This window comes from Oncorhynchus gorbuscha, linkage group LG24, assembly GCF_021184085.1.
Source record: "Oncorhynchus gorbuscha isolate QuinsamMale2020 ecotype Even-year linkage group LG24, OgorEven_v1.0, whole genome shotgun sequence".
NCBI lineage: Eukaryota > Metazoa > Chordata > Actinopteri > Salmoniformes > Salmonidae > Oncorhynchus > Oncorhynchus gorbuscha.
In genome coordinates this window covers 65253888-65272108 of record NC_060196.1, presented here as the reverse complement: position 1 = coordinate 65272108, position 18221 = coordinate 65253888, and the positions used below count along the sequence as shown (strand labels likewise).

Below are 18221 nucleotides of genomic sequence, written 5' to 3'. Positions count from 1 at the left end.
TGCTAGAGACTGAAGAGACCTGAGCACAGCTGCAACAATCTGCATTAGGATGGCTGGGGGTTTTCTTCAGGCTAATGTCACGACGTAGAGACGGCAGGGGGATAGAGAGAGGAGTAAAACAACATACCAGATCCACAGACCTCAGTGTTCAACATGGACAGTAAACATACCAGATCCACAGACCTCAGTGTTCAACATGGACAGTAAACATACCAGATCCACAGACCTCAGTGTTCAACATGGACAGTAAACATACCAGATCCACAGACCTCAGTGTTCAACATGGACAGTAAACATACCAGATCCACAGACCTCAGTGTTCAACATGGACAGTAAACATACCAGATCCACAGAGTGCTTTCAGACCACTCAGAAACAGAAACGCTAGGATACCTATTAGGCTACAAGATGTATTAATAAATACATTAATAAATACATTAATAAATGCATTAATAAATACAGTGATAAATACAGGTGATTCCCATTGCTACAGTATGCAGTGATAAATACCACCCTGGTTGATGTAGACAGGTGATTCCCATTGCTACAGTATTTAGTGATAAATACCACACTGGTTGATATAGACAGGTGATTCCCATTGCTACAGTATGCAGTGATAAATACCACCCTGGTTGATGTAGACAGGTGATTCCCATTGCTACAGTATACAGTGATAAATACCACCCTGGTTGATGTAGACAGGTGATTCCCATTGCTACAGTATGCAGTGATAAATACCACCCTGGTTGATGTAGACAGGTGATTCCCATTGCTACAGTATGCAGTGATAAATACCATCCTGGTTGATATAGACAGGTGATTCCCATTGCTACAGTATGCAGCGATAAATACCACCCTGGTTGATGTAGAAAGTTTGGAGATTAATTGGCTTGTATCATCATGACATCTCTGCTGTCGTTGGATGTGTCCCAAATTATACCATTTTCCCTATATAGTGCACTACTACAGACCAGGGTCCATAGAACCCTATTCCCTATATCTCAGTTCACTGGTCACGATGGCAACACCCACCCGTAGCACGCGCTCCAGCAGGTGTATCTCACTGATCATCCCTAAAGCCAACACCTCATTTGGCCGCCTTTTGTTCCAGTTCTCTGCTGCCTGTGACTGGAACGAATTGCAAAAATCGCTGAAGACTTTTATCTCCCTCACCAACTTCAAACATCTGCTATCTGAGCAGCTAACCGATCGCTGCCGCTGTACATAGTCTATTGGTAAATAGCCCACCCATTTTTACCTACCTCATCCCCATACTGTTTTTATTTATTTACTTTTCTGCTCTTTTGCACACCAATATCTGTAACGGTTTTCTAATGGTGAAGGAGAGTCGGACCAAAATGCAGCGTGTAGATTGCGATCCATGTTTAATCAAACAAAAGTAACACGAATCAATACAAAACTCAACAAAACAATAAACGTAACAAAAAACGAAAACAGCCTAAACTTGTGTCAACTAACACAGCACAAGGACATCAAGACACTCAGGACAATCACCCACAACACAACCAAAGAATATGGCTGCCTAAATATGGTTCCCAATCAGAGACAACGATAAACACCTGATTGAGAAACACTCCAGACAGCCATAGACTTTGCTAGATAACCCCACTAGCTACAATCCCAATACCAACACCAAAACCCCAAGACAAAACACACCACAATACAAAAACCCCATGCCACACCCTGGCCTGACCCAATACATAAATATAAACACAAAATACTTCGACCAGGGCGTGACAATATCTCTACCTGTACATGACCATCTGTTCATTTATCACTCCAGTGTTAATCTGCAAAATTGTAATTATCCGCCTACCTCCTCATGCCTTTTGCACACACTGTATATAGACTCCCCTTTTTTTCTACTGTGTTATTGACTTGTTAATTGTTTACTCCATGTGTAACTCTGTGTTGTCTGCTCACACTGCTTTGCTTTATCTTGGCCAGGTCGCAGTTGTAAATGAGAACTTGTTCTCAACTAGCCTACCTGGTTAAAAAAATATATATATATAAATATATATATAGTGCACTACTTTAGACCAGAGCCCTATAAAACCCTATTCCCCATATAGTGCACTACTTTAGACCAGAGCCCTATAGAACCCTATTCCCTATATAGTGCACTACTTTAGACCAGAGCCCTATAGAACCCTATTCCCCATATAGTGCACTACTTTAGACCAGAGCCCTATAAAACCCTATTCCCCATATAGTGCACTACTTTAGACCAGAGCCCTATAGAACCCTATTCCCTATATAGTGCACTACTTTAGACCAGAGCCCTATAGAACCCTATTCCCTATATAGTGCACTACTTTAGACCAGAGCCCTATTCCCTATATAGTGCACTACTTTAGACCAGAGCCCTATGGAGCCCTATTCCCTATATAGTGCACTACTTTAGACCAGGGCCCTATTCCCTATATAGTGCACTACTTTAGACCAGAGCCCTATGGAGCCCTATTCCCTATATAGTGCACTACTATAGACCAGAGCCCTATAGAACCCTATTTCGGTTCTAGATAACAGATTTTTTTCTAAAAGTGTACAGGGCAGAAATAGCTCTCACTCTGAATAATAAGAACAACACAAACCTTTTCATCGGTCTTTAAAAAACACTCCATCTGGTGGTCACATGTACACCTGTATGACTCCCAGCCACCTGTCTCCGTCTCTCATTATCAGGACAGAGTGATCATAAACACCAGCTATTTCTATGTCTAAACTAGCCCTTTGATGGTGACATGTAGTGGGCACTCTGCCTCTCTGTGTACATCCCAAATGGTAGCCTATTCCATATCTATACTGCACTACTTCTGATATTTAATGCACTATAGAGGGAATAGGGTTCCAGTCCTGGTCTAAAGTAGTGCACTACATAGGGAATAAGGTGCCATTTGGGACACTACCTGTGGTTTGTTGTTCCTCGGGAATCAGAGGAATCTCTGGGAGGACTAATGCATTATGGTTCACAGGAAATAGATCACTTTGGACATGATATAATCAGTATTCGAGTCCTTTTAGGCTCCCACAGTGTAAACCTCTGGAGTGGAACAAACGCCCTGACAGTAGAGCTGCTAATGGATAAGCTAAAGCCTAGAATGTCACAGAGGATAATGGTTTGGTACTGCTCTTCAGATGATGTGAAGTTATTGTTGTGTCTTTGAGGGACAGAAAACCTACCGCGTCACAGGAATACACAGCTAAGTCCCTGAGGATGGTGGCTAGTTCCTTTTTAGCTTCAGATGATGTGGCTGTTATGTGTTGTATTTATTTGCGGTAAAAAACAACAATGACCATTTCACACAAAGAACATCCAAACCACAGAGGACAGATGATAATGCCGAGGACAACAGAAGATAATGCCACGGAGGACAGATGATAATGCCACGGATGACAGAAGATAATGCCACGGAGGACAGATGATAATGCCACGGAGGACAGATGATAATGCCACGGAGGACAGATGATAATGCCGAGGACAACGGAGGATAATGCCATGGAGGACAGACGATAATGTCGCGGAGGACAGAGGATAATGTCGCGGAATGTAGGGGTGCCCACAAAAACAGTGAACTAGACCTTTATTGCCCTTGTATGAGATGCTGCTCAGCAACCCCCACCCCCCCAAACAGCCCCTCCAGAACAAAACCTCTTTTCGCAGCCAAGATCAAGATGATGCCGATAGAGATGGCAGCTTCGCTTCAAGTCCTTAGGAAACTGTGCAGTATTTCGTTTTTTTTATGTATTGGAGCCCAGAAAACCTTAAGTGTTGTGACATACAGCCGGGAAGAACTATTGCATATCAGAGAGAGGTCAACTTACCAGCACAACCAGCACTACGACCAGGAATACGACTTTCCCAAAGCAGATCCATTGTCTGCGCCTCCCAGGGCATTTGAACTGATTCCAGAGGCCAACCGAAAACAACGCCGTCAGAGGAGAGGGTGCCAGAACGGTTTTCTAGTGAGGCTTCGGATGTGGGCACACCACCCACCGCTTCAGAGTATATTACTCGCTAATGTCCAGTCCCTAGTTAACAAAGTCGATGAAATCAGGGCAAGAGTTGCTTTCCAAAGAGATATCCGGGATTGTAACATACTCTGTTTCACGGAAACATGGCTAGCTGAGGACATGCTGTCGAAGTACGTACAGCCAACGGGATTTCCAGTGCATTGCGCAGACAGGAACAAACATCTCTCTGGTAAGAAGAAGGGCGGGGGTGTATGTTTCATGATTAACGACTCATGGTATAATTGTAACAACATACATGAACTCAAGTGCTTTTGTTCACCTGACCTAAAATCCTTCACAATCAAATGCCGACGTATTATCTACCAAGAGAACTCTCCTCGGTTATCGTCACAGCCGTGTATATCCCCCCCCCAACCGCAAGCGGCCATTACAAACAGTGTAGTTATTTCCTCCGTAAGGCAATAAACCAAGCAAAGTGTCAGTATAGAGAGAAAGTGGAGTTGCAATTCAACAAAACCCAGCGACGTCGCAGCTCAAATTAAACAGTTTGAGAACAATACACTATGTAGGGAATAGGACACTCGTTCACTGCAGCCAACGTGAGGAAAACATTTGAACGCGTTAACCCTCGCAAGGCTGCCGGCCCAGACGGCATCCCCAGCCGCATCCTCAGAGCAGCTCTCTGGTGTGTTTACAGACATATTTAATCGCTCCCTATCCCAGTCTGCTGTTCCCACATGCTTCAAGAGGGCCACCATTGTTCCTGTTCCCAAGAAAGCTAAGGTAACTGAGCTAAACGACTACCGCCCCGTAGCACTCCCTTCCGTCATCATGAAGAGCTTTGAGAGACTAGTCAAGGACCATATCACCTCCACCCTACCTGACACCCTAGACCCACTCCAATTTGCTTACCGCCCAAATAGGTCCACAGACGATGCAATCACCATCCCACTGTACACTGCCCTAACCCATCTGGACAAGAGGAATACCTATGTAAGAATGCTGTTATTGACTACAGCTCAGCATTCAACAACATTGTACCCTCCAAACTCATCATTCAGCTCGAGGCCCTGGGTCTCAACCCCGCCCTGTGCAACTGGGTTCTGGACTTCCTGACGGGCCACCCCCAGGTTGTGAGGGTAGGAAACAACACCTCCCTGATCCTCAACACTGGGGCCCCACAGAGGGTTCTCAGCCCTCTCCTGTACTCCCTTCACCCATGACTGCGTGGCCACGCACACCTCCAACTCAATCATAAAGTTTGCAGATGACACTACAGTGGTAGGCTTGATTAGCAACAACGACGAGACGGCCTACAGGGAGGAGGTGAGGGCCCTCGGAGTGTGGTGTCAAGAAAATAACCTCACACTCAACGTCAGTAAAACAAAAGAGGTGATCGTGGACTTCAGGAAACAGCAGAGGGAACACCCCCCCATCCACATCGAATGGACAGGAGTGGAGAAGGTGGATATTTCTAAGTTCCAAGTTGTACACATCACTGACAATCTGAAATGGTCCATGCACACAGACAGTGTGGTGAAGAAGGTGCAACAGCGCCTCTTCAACCTCAGGAGGCTGAAAAATTTGGCTTGTCACCTAAAACCCTCACTAACTTTTACGGGTGCACAATTGAGATCATCCTGGCGGGCTGTATCACCGCCTGGTGCGGCAACTGCTCCGCCCTCAACCGTAAGGCTCTCCAGAGGGTAGTGAGGTCTGCAGAACGCATCACCGGGGGCAAAACTATCTGCCCTCCAGGACACCTACCCTGCCCGATGTCACAGGAAGGCCAAAAAGATCATCAAGGACAACAACCACCCAAGCCACTGCCTGTTCAGCCTGCTATCATCCAGAAGGCGAGGTCAGTACAGGTGCAGTATCACCTGTATCAGAATTGGGACCGAGAGATTGAAAACAGCTTCTATCTCAAGGCCATCAGATTGTTAAACAGCCATCACTATCACAGAGAGGTGGCTGCCAACATACATTTGATATCATTGGCCACTTTAATAAATTGAACACTAGTCACTTTAATAATGCCACTTTAAGAATGTTTACATACTGTACATACTATGTCTGTGATTTGTGGTTGTCTCACCTAGCTGAAGAAAAAAGCACTCTCTGGATAAGTCTCTCGAGATAAGTCTCACTGGATACGTCTCTATAGATAAGTCTCTGGATAAGTCTCTATAGATAAGTCTCTGGATAAGTCTCTATAGATAAGTCTCTGGATAAGTCTCTATAGATAAGTCTCTGCATAAGTCTCTCTAGATAAGTCTCACTGGATACGTCTCTGGATAAGTCTCTGGATAAGTCTCTGGATACGTCTCTATAGATAAGTCTCTCTGGATAAGTCTCTGGATAAGTCTCTATAGATAAGTCTCTGGATAAGTCTCTGTCTCTATAGATAAGTCTCTGCATAAGTCTCTCTAGATAAGTCTCTGCATAAGTCTCTCTAGATGAGTCTCTGGATAAGTCTCTCTGGATAAGTCTCTCTAGATAAGTCTCTGGATAAGTCTCTATAGATAAGTCCCTGGACAAGTCTCTCTGGATACATCTCTCTAGATAAGTCTCTCTGGATAAGTCTCTCTAGATAAGTCTCTCTGGATAAGTCTCTGGATAAGTCTCTGGATAAGTCTCTATAGATAAGTCTCTGGATAAGTCTCTGGATAAGTCTCTATAGGTAAGTCTCTCTGGATAAGTCTCTCTAGATAAGTCTCTCTGGATAAGTCTCTATAGATAAGTCTCTCTGGATAAGTCTCTATAGGTAAGTCTCTCTGGATAAGTCTCTCTAGATAAGTCTCTCCGGATAAGTCTCTATAGATAAGTCTCTGGATAAGTCTCTGGATAAGTCTCTCTGGATAAGTCTCTCTGGATAAGTCTCTGGATAAGTCTCTCTGGATAAGTCTCTCTGGATAAGTCTCTCTGGATAAGTCTCTCTGGATAAGTCTCTGGATAAGTCTCTCTGCATAAGTCTCTCTGCATAAGTCTCTCTGGATAAGTCTCTCTGGATAAGTCTCTCTGCATAAGTCTCTCTGGATAAGTCTCTCTAGATAAGTCTCTCTGGATAAGTCTCTGCATAAGTCTCTCTGGATAAGTCTCTGCATAAGTCTCTCTGCATAAGTCTCTCTGGATAAGTCTCTCTAGATAAGTCTCTGGATAAGTCTCTCTGCATAAGTCTCTCTGGATACGTCTCTCTAGATAAGTCTCTGGATAAGTCTCTCTGGATAAGTCTCTCTGCATAAGTCTCTATAGAAAAGTCTCTCTAGATAAGTGTCTGCTAAATGACTTAAATGTAAATGTAAATAAGTCTCTCTGGATAAGTCTCTATAGAAAAGTCTCTCTAGATAAGTCTCTCTGGATAAGTCTCTCTGGATAAGTATCTCTGGATAAGTCTCTCTAGATAAGTGTCTGCTAAATGACTTAAATGTAAATGTAAATAAGTCTCTCTGGATAAGTCTCTCTGGATAAGTCTCTCTAGATAAGTCTCTCTGCATAAGTCTCTATAGAAAAGTCTCTCTAGATAAGTCTCTCTGGATAAGAACGTCTGCTAATTTACTCAAATGTAAATGCCTCACAAAGTACAGCCAAGTCCCCGAGGATAATAGCATGTCATATTACGGTACCAGAGCATAGTATGTGTTAGTTCTCCTCAGGTGAGGTGAGGTGTACGCTGTTGTTATGGTATGTGTTAGTTCTCCTCAGGTGAGGTGAGGTGTACGCTGTTGTTATGGTATGTGTTAGTTCTCCTCAGGTGAGGTGAGGTGTACGCTGTTGTTATGGTATGTGTTAGTTCTCCTCAGGTGAGGTGAGGTGTACGCTGTTGTTATGGTATGTGTTAGTTCTCCTCAGGTGAGGTGAGGTGTACGCTGTTGTTATGGTATGTGTTAGTTCTCCTCAGGTGAGGTGAGGTGTACGCTGTTGTTATGGTATGTGTTAGTTCTCCTCAGGTGAGGTGTACGCTGTTGTTATGGTATGTGTTAGTTCTCCTCAGGTGAGGTGTACGCTGTTGTTATGGTATGTGTTAGTTCTCCTCAGGTGAGGTGAGGTGTACGCTGTTGTTATGGTATGTGTTAGTTCTCCTCAGGTGAGGTGAGGTGTACGCTGTTGTTATGGTATGTGTTAGTTCTCCTCAGGTGAGGTGTACGCTGTTGTTATGGTATGTGTTAGTTCTCCTCAGGTGAGGTGTACGCTGTTGTTATGGTATGTGTTAGTTCTCCTCAGGTGAGGTGTACGCTGTTATGGTATGTGTTGTTATGGTATGTGTTAGTTCTCCTCAGGTGAGGGTGACGCTGTTGTTATGGTATGTGTTAGTTCTCCTCAGGTGAGGTGTACGCTGTTGTTATGGTTATGTCTTCATGTACACTACTGGTCCATTTACCACACCGACTCATTCAAGTTGTTTTTGTATTTGTACTATTTTCTACATTGTAGAATAATAGTGAAGACATCAAAACTATGAAACTATGAAATAACACATATAGTTACCAAAAAAATGTTAAACAAATTCAAATGTCTTTTATATTTGAAATTCTTCAAAAAGCCCTTTGCCTTGATGACGTGTGTTACTGTTTGAGAGACAGAACTCAGTCCAGATTTGGACCACTATTTCATGATGTGGTACTGCATTGTGTGCTATGTCAGATGGTAATATACAGTGTCGTGTACTGTCTGTCAGTCCCCAGCAGATCCAGATCTTGACCACTGTCTCCCCTCTACAGGCCAACCTGCCACTCCTACAGCGGGAACTGCTGCACTGTGCCCGTCTGGCCAAGCAGAACCCAGCTCAGTACCTGGCACAACACGAACAGCTCCTCCTGGACACCTCCCCCACCACCTCCCCCGTCGACTCCTCAGAACTACTCCTAGACATCAACGACAACGGCAAGAGGAGAACACCTGACAGGTGAGGTAGGGGTTGATGTCTGCTGGCTCTAGAGGAGAACACCTGACAGGTGAGGTTGGTGTCTGCTGGCTCTAGAGGAGAACACCTGACAGGTGAGGTTGGTGTCTGCTGGCTCTAGAGGAGAACACCTGACAGGTGAGGTTGGTGTCTGCTGGCTCTAGAGGAGAACACCTGACAGGTGAGGTAGGGGTTGATGTCTGCTGGCTCTGGAGGAGAACACCTGACAGGTGAGGTAGGGGTTGGTGTCTGCTGGCTCTAGAGGAGAACACCTGACAGGTGAGGTTGGTGTCTGCTGGCTCTAGAGGAGAACACCTGACAGGTGAGGTTGGTGTCTGCTGGCTCTAGAGGAGAACACCTGACAGGTGAGGTTGGTGTCTGCTGGCTCTAGAGGAGAACACCTGACAGGTGAGGTTGGTGTCTGCTGGCTCTAGAGGAGAACACCTGACAGGTGAGGTAGGGGTTGATGTCTGCTGGCTCTGGAGGAGAACACCTGACAGGTGAGGTAGGGGTTGGTGTCTGCTGGCTCTAGAGGAGAACACCTGACAGGTGAGGTTGGTGTCTGCTGGCTCTAGAGGAGAACACCTGACAGGTGAGGTAGGGGTTGATGTCTGCTGGCTCTGGAGGAGAACACCTGACAGGTGAGGTAGGGGTTGGTGTCTGCTGGCTCTAGAGGAGAACACCTGACAGGTGAGGTTGGTGTCTGCTGGCTCTAGAGGAGAACACCTGACAGGTGAGGTAGGGGTTGATGTCTGTTGGCTCTGGAGGAGAACACCTGACAGGTGAGGTAGGGGTTGATGTCTGCTGGCTCTAGAGGATAACACCTGACAGGTGAGGTTCATGTTGATGTCTCCTGGCTCTAGAGGATAACACCTGACAGGTGAGGTTGGTGTCTGCTGGCTCTAGAGGAGAACACCTGATAGGTGAGATGGTGTTGATGTCTGCTGGCACTAGAGGAGAACACCTGACAGGTGAGGTAGATGTTGATGTCTGCAGGCTCTAGAGGAGAACACCTGACAGGTGAGTTAGGGGTTGATGTCTGCTGGCTCTAGAAGAGAACACCTGACAGGTAAGGTTGATGTCTGCAGGCTCTAGAGGAGAACACCTGACAGGTGAGGTTGATGTCTGCTGGCTCTAGAGGATAACACCTGACAGGTGGGGTTGATGTCTGCTGGCTCTAGAGGAGAACACCTGACAGGTGAGGTTGGTGTCTGCAGGCTCTAGAGGAGAACACCTGACAGGTAAGGTTGATGTCTGCAGGCTCTAGAGGAGAACACCTGACAGGTGAGGTTGATGTCTGCTGGCTCTAGAGGAGAACACCTGACAGGTGAGGTTGGTGTCTGCTGGCTCTAGAGGAGAACACCTGACAGGTGAGGTTGGTGTTGATGTCTGCTGGCACTAGAGGAGAACACCTGACAGGTGAGGTTGGTGTCTGCTGGCTCTAGAGGAGAACACCTGACAGGTGAGGTTGGTGTTGATGTCTCCTGGCTCTAGAGGATAACACCTGACACGTAAGGTTGATGTCTGCAGGCTCTAGAGGAGAACACCTGACAGGTGAGGTAGGGGTTGGTGTCTGCTGGCTCTAGAGGAGAACACCTGACAGGTGAGGTTGGTGTTGATGTCTCCTGGCTCTAGAGGATAACACCTGACAGGTGAGGTTGGGGTTGGTGTCTGCTGGCTCTAGAGGAGAACACCTGACAGGTGAGGTTGGGGTTGGTGTCTGCAGGCTCTAGAGGAGAACACCTGACAGGTGAGGTTGGGGTTGGTGTCTGCTGGCTCTGGAGGAGAACACCTGACAGGTGAGGTAGGGGTTGGTGTCTGCTGGCTCTAGAGGAGAACACCTGACAGGTGAGGTTGGTGTCTGCTGGCTCTAGAGGAGAACACCTGACAAGTGAGGTGGTGGTTGATGTCTGCTGGCTCTGGAGGAGAACACCTGACAGGTGAGGTAGGGGTTGGTGTCTGCTGGCTCTAGAGGAGAACACCTGACAGGTTAGGTTGGTGTCTGCTGGCTCTAGAGGAGAACACCTGACAGGTGAGGTAGGGGTTGATGTCTGTTGGCTCTGGAGGAGAACACCTGACAGGTGAGGTAGGGGTTGATGTCTGCTGGCTCTAGAGGATAACACCTGACAGGTGAGGTTCATGTTGATGTCTCCTGGCTCTAGAGGATAACACCTGACAGGTGAGGTTGGTGTCTGCAGGCTCTAGAGGAGAACACCTGACAGGTAAGGTTGATGTCTGCAGGCTCTAGAGGAGAACACCTGACAGGTGAGGTTGATGTCTGCAGGCTCTAGAGGAGAACACATGACAGGTGAGGTTGGGGTTGGTGTCTGCAGGCTCTAGAGGAGAAAACCTGACAGGTGAGGTTGATGTCTGCAGGCTCTAGAGGAGAACACCTGACAGGTGAGGTTGATGTCTCCAGGCTCTAGAGGAGAACACCTGACAGGTAAGGTTGATGTCTGCAGGCTCTAGAGGAGAACACCTGACAGGTGAGGTTGATGTCTGCAGGCTCTAGAGGAGAACACCTGACAGGTGAGGTTGATGTCTGCTGGTTCTAGAGGAGAACACCTGACAGGTGAGGTTGATGTCTGCAGGCTCTAGAGGAGAACACCTGACAGGTGAGGTTGATGTCTGCTGGCTCTAGAGGAGAACACCTGACAGGTGAGGTTGATGTCTGCAGGCTCTAGAGGAGAACACCTGACAGGTGAGGTTGATGTCTGCAGGCTCTAGAGGAGAACACCTGACAGGTGAGGTTGGGGTTGGTGTCTGCAGGCTCTAGAGGAGAAAACCTGACAGGTGAGGTTGGGGTTGGTGTCTGCAGGCTCTAGAGGAGAACACCTGACAGGTGAGGTTGGGGTTGGTGTCTGCAGGCTCTAGAGGAGAACACCTGACAGGTGAGGTTGATGTCTGCTGGCTCTAGAGGAGAACACCTGACAGGTGAGGTTGATGTCTGCAGGCTCTAGAGGAGATCCCTGACAGGTGAGGTTGATGTCTGCAGGCTCTAGAGGAGAACACCTGACAGGTGAGGTAGGGGTTGATGTCTGCAGGCTCTAGAGGAGAACACCTGACAGGTGAGGTAGGGGTTGATGTCTGCAGGCTCTAGAGGAGAACACCTGACAGGTGAGGTTGGGGTTGGTGTCTGCAGGCTCTAGAGGAGAACACCTGACAGGTGAGGTTGATGTCTGCAGGCTCTAGAGGAGAACACCTGACAGGTGAGGTTGATGTCTCCTGGCTCTAGAGGAGAACACCTGACAGGTGGGGTTGGTGTCTGCAGGCTCTAGAGGAGAACACCTGACAGGTGAGGTTGGTGTCTGCAGGCTCTAGAGGAGAACACCTGACAGGTGAGGTTGGTGTCTGCAGGCTCTAGAGGAGAACACCTGACAGGTGAGGTTGATGTCTGCAGGCTCTAGAGGAGAACACCTGACAGGTAAGGTTGATGTCTGCAGGCTCTAGAGGAGAACACCTGACAGGTGAGGTAGGGGTTGATGTCTCCTGGCTCTAGAGGAGAACACCTGACAGGTGAGGTAGGGGTTGATGTCTCCTGGCTCTATAAGAGAACACCTGACAGGTGAGGTTGGTGTTGATGTCTCCTGGCTCTAGAGGAGAACACCTGACAGGTGAGGTAGGGGTTGGTGTCTGCTGGCTCTAGAGGAGAACACCTGACAGGTGAGGTAGGGGTTGGTGTCTGCTGGCTTTATTTTGTATTTATTATTTAACTTCTGTTAATAATATAGAAATTGAAATTGAGAGTGAGAGAGAGAGACCGAGAGAGAGAGACTTCTGTATGTGTAATGTTTACTGTTAATTTTTATTGTTTATTTCACTTTATATATTCACTTTATATATTATCTACCTCACTTGCTTTGGCAATGTTAACACATGTTTCCCATGCCAATAAAGCCCTTGAATTGAATTGAGAGAGGCAGAGAGAGAGGGGCAGAGAGAGAGAGAGAGGGGCAGAGAGAGAGGCAGAGAGAGAGAGAGAGAGGCAGAGAGAGAGGCAGAGAGAGAGAGAGAGAGAGAGAGAGAGAGAGAGAGAGAGAGAGGCAGAGAGAGAGGCAGAGAGAGAGGCAGAGAGAGAGAGAGAGAGAGAACCTGTTAAATCCTCTGTTTCAGAAACATATTCCAGCCGTTGAGTTAGCTAGTGGGGAGGAGGGGAGTGAGCATTGTGGGGAGGAGGGGAGGGGAGTGAGCATTGTGGGGAGGAGGAGAGGGGAGTGAGCATTGTGGGGAGGAGGGTAGGGGAGTGAGCATTGTGGCGAGGAGGGGAGGGGAGTGAGCATTGTGGGGAAGAAGTTGTGTCTGTGGAGCATATGGTCTGAGATGGATAAGTATTAGGAGACCATGAAAACACCTCATTAAGAAGTACAATCTGTTACTACACACACACACATACACACAGATACACACACATATACACAGATACACATGCACACACACACACGATAACATACCCACTACACACACACACACACACGATAACATATGCAATATACACACACACACGATAACATACCCACTACACACACACACACACACTACACACACACATAGACACACACACACGATAACATACCCACTACACACACACACATACACACACACACACGATAACATACGCACTACACACACACATAGACACACACGATAACATACGCACTACACACACACATAGACACACACACACACGATAACATACGCACTACACACACACATAGACACACACACGATAACATACGCACTACACACACACATAGACACACACACATAGACACACACACATAGACACACACGATAACATACGCACTCACAGATTACTGCACCTGTACATAGCCCACCTATAATTTAGCCTAGACAACTACCTCTTTCCCAACTGTATTTAATTTATTTATTTTGCTTCTTTGCACCCCATTATATTTATCTCTACTTTGCACATTCTTCCACTGCAAATCTACCATTCCAGTGTTTTACTTGCTATATTGTATTTACTTTGCCACCATGGCCTTTTTTTGCCTTTACCTCCCTTATCTCACCTCATTTGCTCACATCGTATATAGACTTATTTTTCTACTGTATTATTGACTGTATGTTTGTTTCACCCCCCATGTGTAACTCTGTGTCGTTGTATGTGTCGAACTGCTTTGCTTTATCTTGGCCAGGGTTGTAAATGAGAACTTGTTCTCAACTAGCCTACCTGGTTAAATAAAGGTGAAATAAATACACACACACACACACACGTACACACGGACACGTACACGTACACACACACACACACACACACACACACACACACACACACACACACACACACACACACACACACACACACACACACACACACACACACACACACACACACACACACACACACACACACACACACACACACACACACACACACACACGTACACACACGTACACACACGCACACAATAACAATAACGCCCTGTGTCATGATGGGTCCTGTGTCATGATGGACCCTGTGTCATGATGGGTCCCTTCTATAGTAGACAGAGTAAACACCCTGTGTCATGATGGACCCTGTGTCATGATGGACCCTGTGTCATGATGGGTCCCTTCTATAGTAGACAGAGTAAACACCCTGTGTAATGATGGGTACCTTCTTCTAAAGCCTTGTTTCTCCGGGATCAAATGGCCCACAGGACTCTGGTCAAAAGAAGTGCACTATGTAAGGAATAGGGTGCCTTTGGGACAACTTCTTCTAAAGCTCTTTCTCACTGTCTTTCTTCCTCTCTGTTCCCTCCCCCTCTCTTCCTCCTCCCCCTCTCCTCCTCCTCCTCCTCTCTATTCCCTCCCCCTCTCCTCCTCCTCTCTATTCCCTCCCCCTCTCTTCTTCCTCCTCTTCCTCTGTTCCCTCCTCCTCTCCTCCTCCTCCTCTCTGTTCCTTCCCCCTCTCATCCTCCTCCTCCTCCTCCTCCTCTCTTTTCCCTCCCCGTCTCTCCTCCTCCTCCTCTCTATTCCCTCCCCCTCCCCCTCTTCTCCTCCTCTTCCTCCCCCTTTCCTCCTCCTCCTCTCTATTCCCTCCCCCTCCTCCTCCTCCTCCTCTCTATTCCCTCTCCTCCTCCTCCCTCTCTATTCCCTCCCCCTTTCCTCCTCCTCCTCTCTATTCCCTCCCCCTCTCCTCCTCCTCCTCTCTATTCCCTCTCCTCCTCCTCCTCTCTATTCCCTCTCCTCCTCCTCCTCTCTATTCCCTCCCCCTCCTCCTCCTCCTCCTCCTCCTCTCTATTCTCTCCCCCTCACCTCCTCCTTCTCTCTATTCCCTCCACCTCCTCTTCCTCCCCCCCCCTCCTCCTGTTCCCCTCCTTCTCTCTATTCCCTCCACTTCCTCTCTTCCCTCCCCCTCCCTCCTCTCTGTTCCCTCTCCTCTCTCTCTATTCCCTCCACCTCCCTCTATTCCCTCATCCCCCTCTCCTCCTCCTCCTCCTCCTCTCTATTCTCTCCCCCCCTCACCTCCTCCTTCTCTCTATTCCCTCCACCTCCTCTCTTCCCTCTCCCCTCCCCTCCTCCTTCTCTCTATTCCCTCCACTTCCTCTCTTCCCTCCCCCTCCTCCTCCTCCTCTCTGTTCCCTCTCCTCCTCCTCTCTCTATTCCCTCCTCCTCCTCCTATTCCTATTCCCTCCCCCTCTCCTCCTCCTCCTCCTCCTCTCTATTCTCTCCCCTCACCTCCTCCTCCTCTCTATTCCCTCCACCTCCTCTCTTCCCCCCCCCTCCCCTCCCTCCTTCTCTCTATTCCCTCCACTTCCTCTCTTCCCTCCCCCTCCTCCTCCTCTCTGTTCCCTCTCCTTCTCTCTATTCCCTCCACCTCCTCTCTGTCCCCTCTCCTCCTCCTCCTCCTCCTCTCTATTCCCTCCCCCTCTCCTCGTCTCTGTCCCCTCTCCTCCTCCAGAACCAAAGTGAATGGCTTCGACAGGGATGGCCCCCTGCACCTGGAGACCTCCAGTAAGAGACTCTGTACGATCAGCCCGGCAGGCCAACGGTTCAGCCCCTCCAACGGTCTCTCCTACCAACCTAACGGCCTGGCCCATGGACACCCCACGCCGCCCCCTCCCCCGCCCCCACAGCACTACCGGCTGGACGACATGGCCATCACAAACCATTACAGAGACTCACCACACTACCGCCACCCCAACCACAACCACCGCGAGCTCAGGGAGAGACCACGACCACTGGGTAAGGATGGAAGAAGAGGGTTAGATTTGGGGAAAGGGGGGACGGAGGGAAGGAGGAAGGATGTGGAGGACTGAGAAGAATAGAAGAAGGGGAGGGAATGTAGGAATAGGGTCAACCGTAGGGTCAACCGTGCTGTCCATCCTGCAAGAGGTCCAGATTTTCTACCCACAAACCAGAGAGGTTATTTTAATACAGAGAGGAGATGTTTCCAGAGTGGACCTGTGTCCATTAAGCTACATGTGTCCCTGATCTAAAAAAAACTTCTCTACATTTAGCATGTCTGGCCTATGAGGGAGGGAGGGAGGGAGGGAGGGAGGGGGAGGGAGGGAGGGAGGGAGGGAGGGAGGGAGGGGAGGGAGGGGGGAGGGAGGGAGGGGGAGGGAGGGAGGGAGGGAGGGTGGTTGTGCCAGATATGGAATAGGGTTCTATAGGGCCCTGGTCAAAAGTAGTGCACTAGATAGGGAATATGGTGTCAGAGTCGTGTATATAGGTGGCAGGGAAGGCAACCACCGGCCTAAGGAGAGACATATGGAAAGAGGGGTTAATACGGTAATTGGTGGGTAGCTGTAACGTATAACATACCTCGTTCACTCTCCTCATGACTTTAAACATCCCCACAAACCGTGGACCCAGCTTCCGGCAGGGCAGGCGGAGGGGCAGGTTTCGTGTCGAGAGCCAGACCCTGTCCCCTGGTGCGAACACCGGGGCCTCACTGCGGTGACGGTCTGGCGCAGTACGGTGCGCTGAAGGTGGACGTGGGCTGCCTCCCAGGTTTCCTCCACGCGCCGGAACCAATTGTCCACCGCAGGAGCCTCGGTCTCTGACTCGGTCTGATGCCAAGGAGCCAGAACCTGCTGATACCCCAATACACATTGAAAGGGAGAAAGGTTAGTGGAGGAGTGGTGGAGCGAGTTCTGGGCCTTCTCTGCCCAGGGCATAAACGCTGCCCACTCCCCCGGCCAGTCCTGGCAATAAGACCGCAGAAACCTACACACATCCTGGTTAACTCTTTCTACCTGCCCATTACTCTTTGGGTAAAAACCTGAGGTAAGACTAACCGAGATCCCCAGACGTTCCATGAACGCCTTCCAGACCCTTGATGTGAACTGGGGACCCCGATCAGACACTATATCCTCAGGCACCCCATAGTGCCGGAAACGTGTGTAAACAGGGCCTCTGCAGTTTGTAAGGCCGTAGGGAGACCGGGTAAAGGGAGGAGACAACAGGACTTCGAAAACCGATCCACAATGACCAGGATCGTGGTGTAACCCTGTGAAAGTGGAAGATCCGTTAAAAAATCCACCGACAGGTGCGACCGTTGTGGAACGGGTAAAGGTTATAAATATGGGTAAAGGTTATAAATATGGGTAAAGGTTGTAAATATGGGTAAAGGTTAGAAATATGGGTAAAGGTTGTAAATATGGGTAAAGGTTATAAATATGGGTAAAGGTTATAAATATGGGTAAAGGTTGTAAATATGGGTAAAGGTTGTAAATATGGGTAAAGGTTGTAAATATGGGTAAAGGTTGTAAATATGGGTAAAGGTTGTAAATATGGGTAAAGGTTGTAAATATGGGTAAGGGTTGTAAATATGGGTAAGGGTTGTAAATATGGGTAAAGGTTGTAAATATGGGTAAAGGTTATAAATATGGGTAAAGGTTGTAAATATGGGTAAAGGTTGTAAATACGGGTAAAGGTTGTAAATACGGGTAAAGGTTGTAAATACGGGTAAGGGTTGTAAATACGGGTAAGGGTTGTAAATACGGGTAAGGGTTGTAAATACGGGTAAGGGTTATAAATACGGGTAAAGGTTATAAATATGGGTAAAGGTTATAAATATGGGTAAAGGTTGTAAATATGGGTAAAGGTTGTAAATATGGGTAAAGGTTGTAAATATGGGTAAAGGTTGTAAATATGGGTAAGGGTTGTAAATATGGGTAAGGGTTGTAAATATGGGTAAAGGTTATAAATATGGGTAAAGGTTGTAAATATGGGTAAAGGTTATAAATATGGGTAAAGGTTGTAAATATGGGTAAAGGTTGTAAATATGGGTAAAGGTTGTAAATATGGGTAAAGGTTGTAAATATGGGTAAAGGTTGTAAATATGGGTAAAGGTTGTAAATATGGGTAAAGG

General features: G+C 47.7%; 1 protein-coding gene across 2 annotated transcripts in view; it reads left to right on the top strand.

Moving 5' to 3' along the window:
- Positions 1–18221, top strand: part of runx1t1 (RUNX1 partner transcriptional co-repressor 1) — a 165023-nt gene that overhangs the window by 96598 nt on the left and 50204 nt on the right. For both annotated transcript variants that reach the window (XM_046325247.1, XM_046325246.1), the window contains exons 5-6: positions 8718–8902; positions 15804–16087. In XM_046325247.1, coding sequence (XP_046181203.1) covers positions 8718–8902; positions 15804–16087 — 469 coding nt within the window. The remainder of the gene's footprint in view (positions 1–8717; positions 8903–15803; positions 16088–18221) is intronic.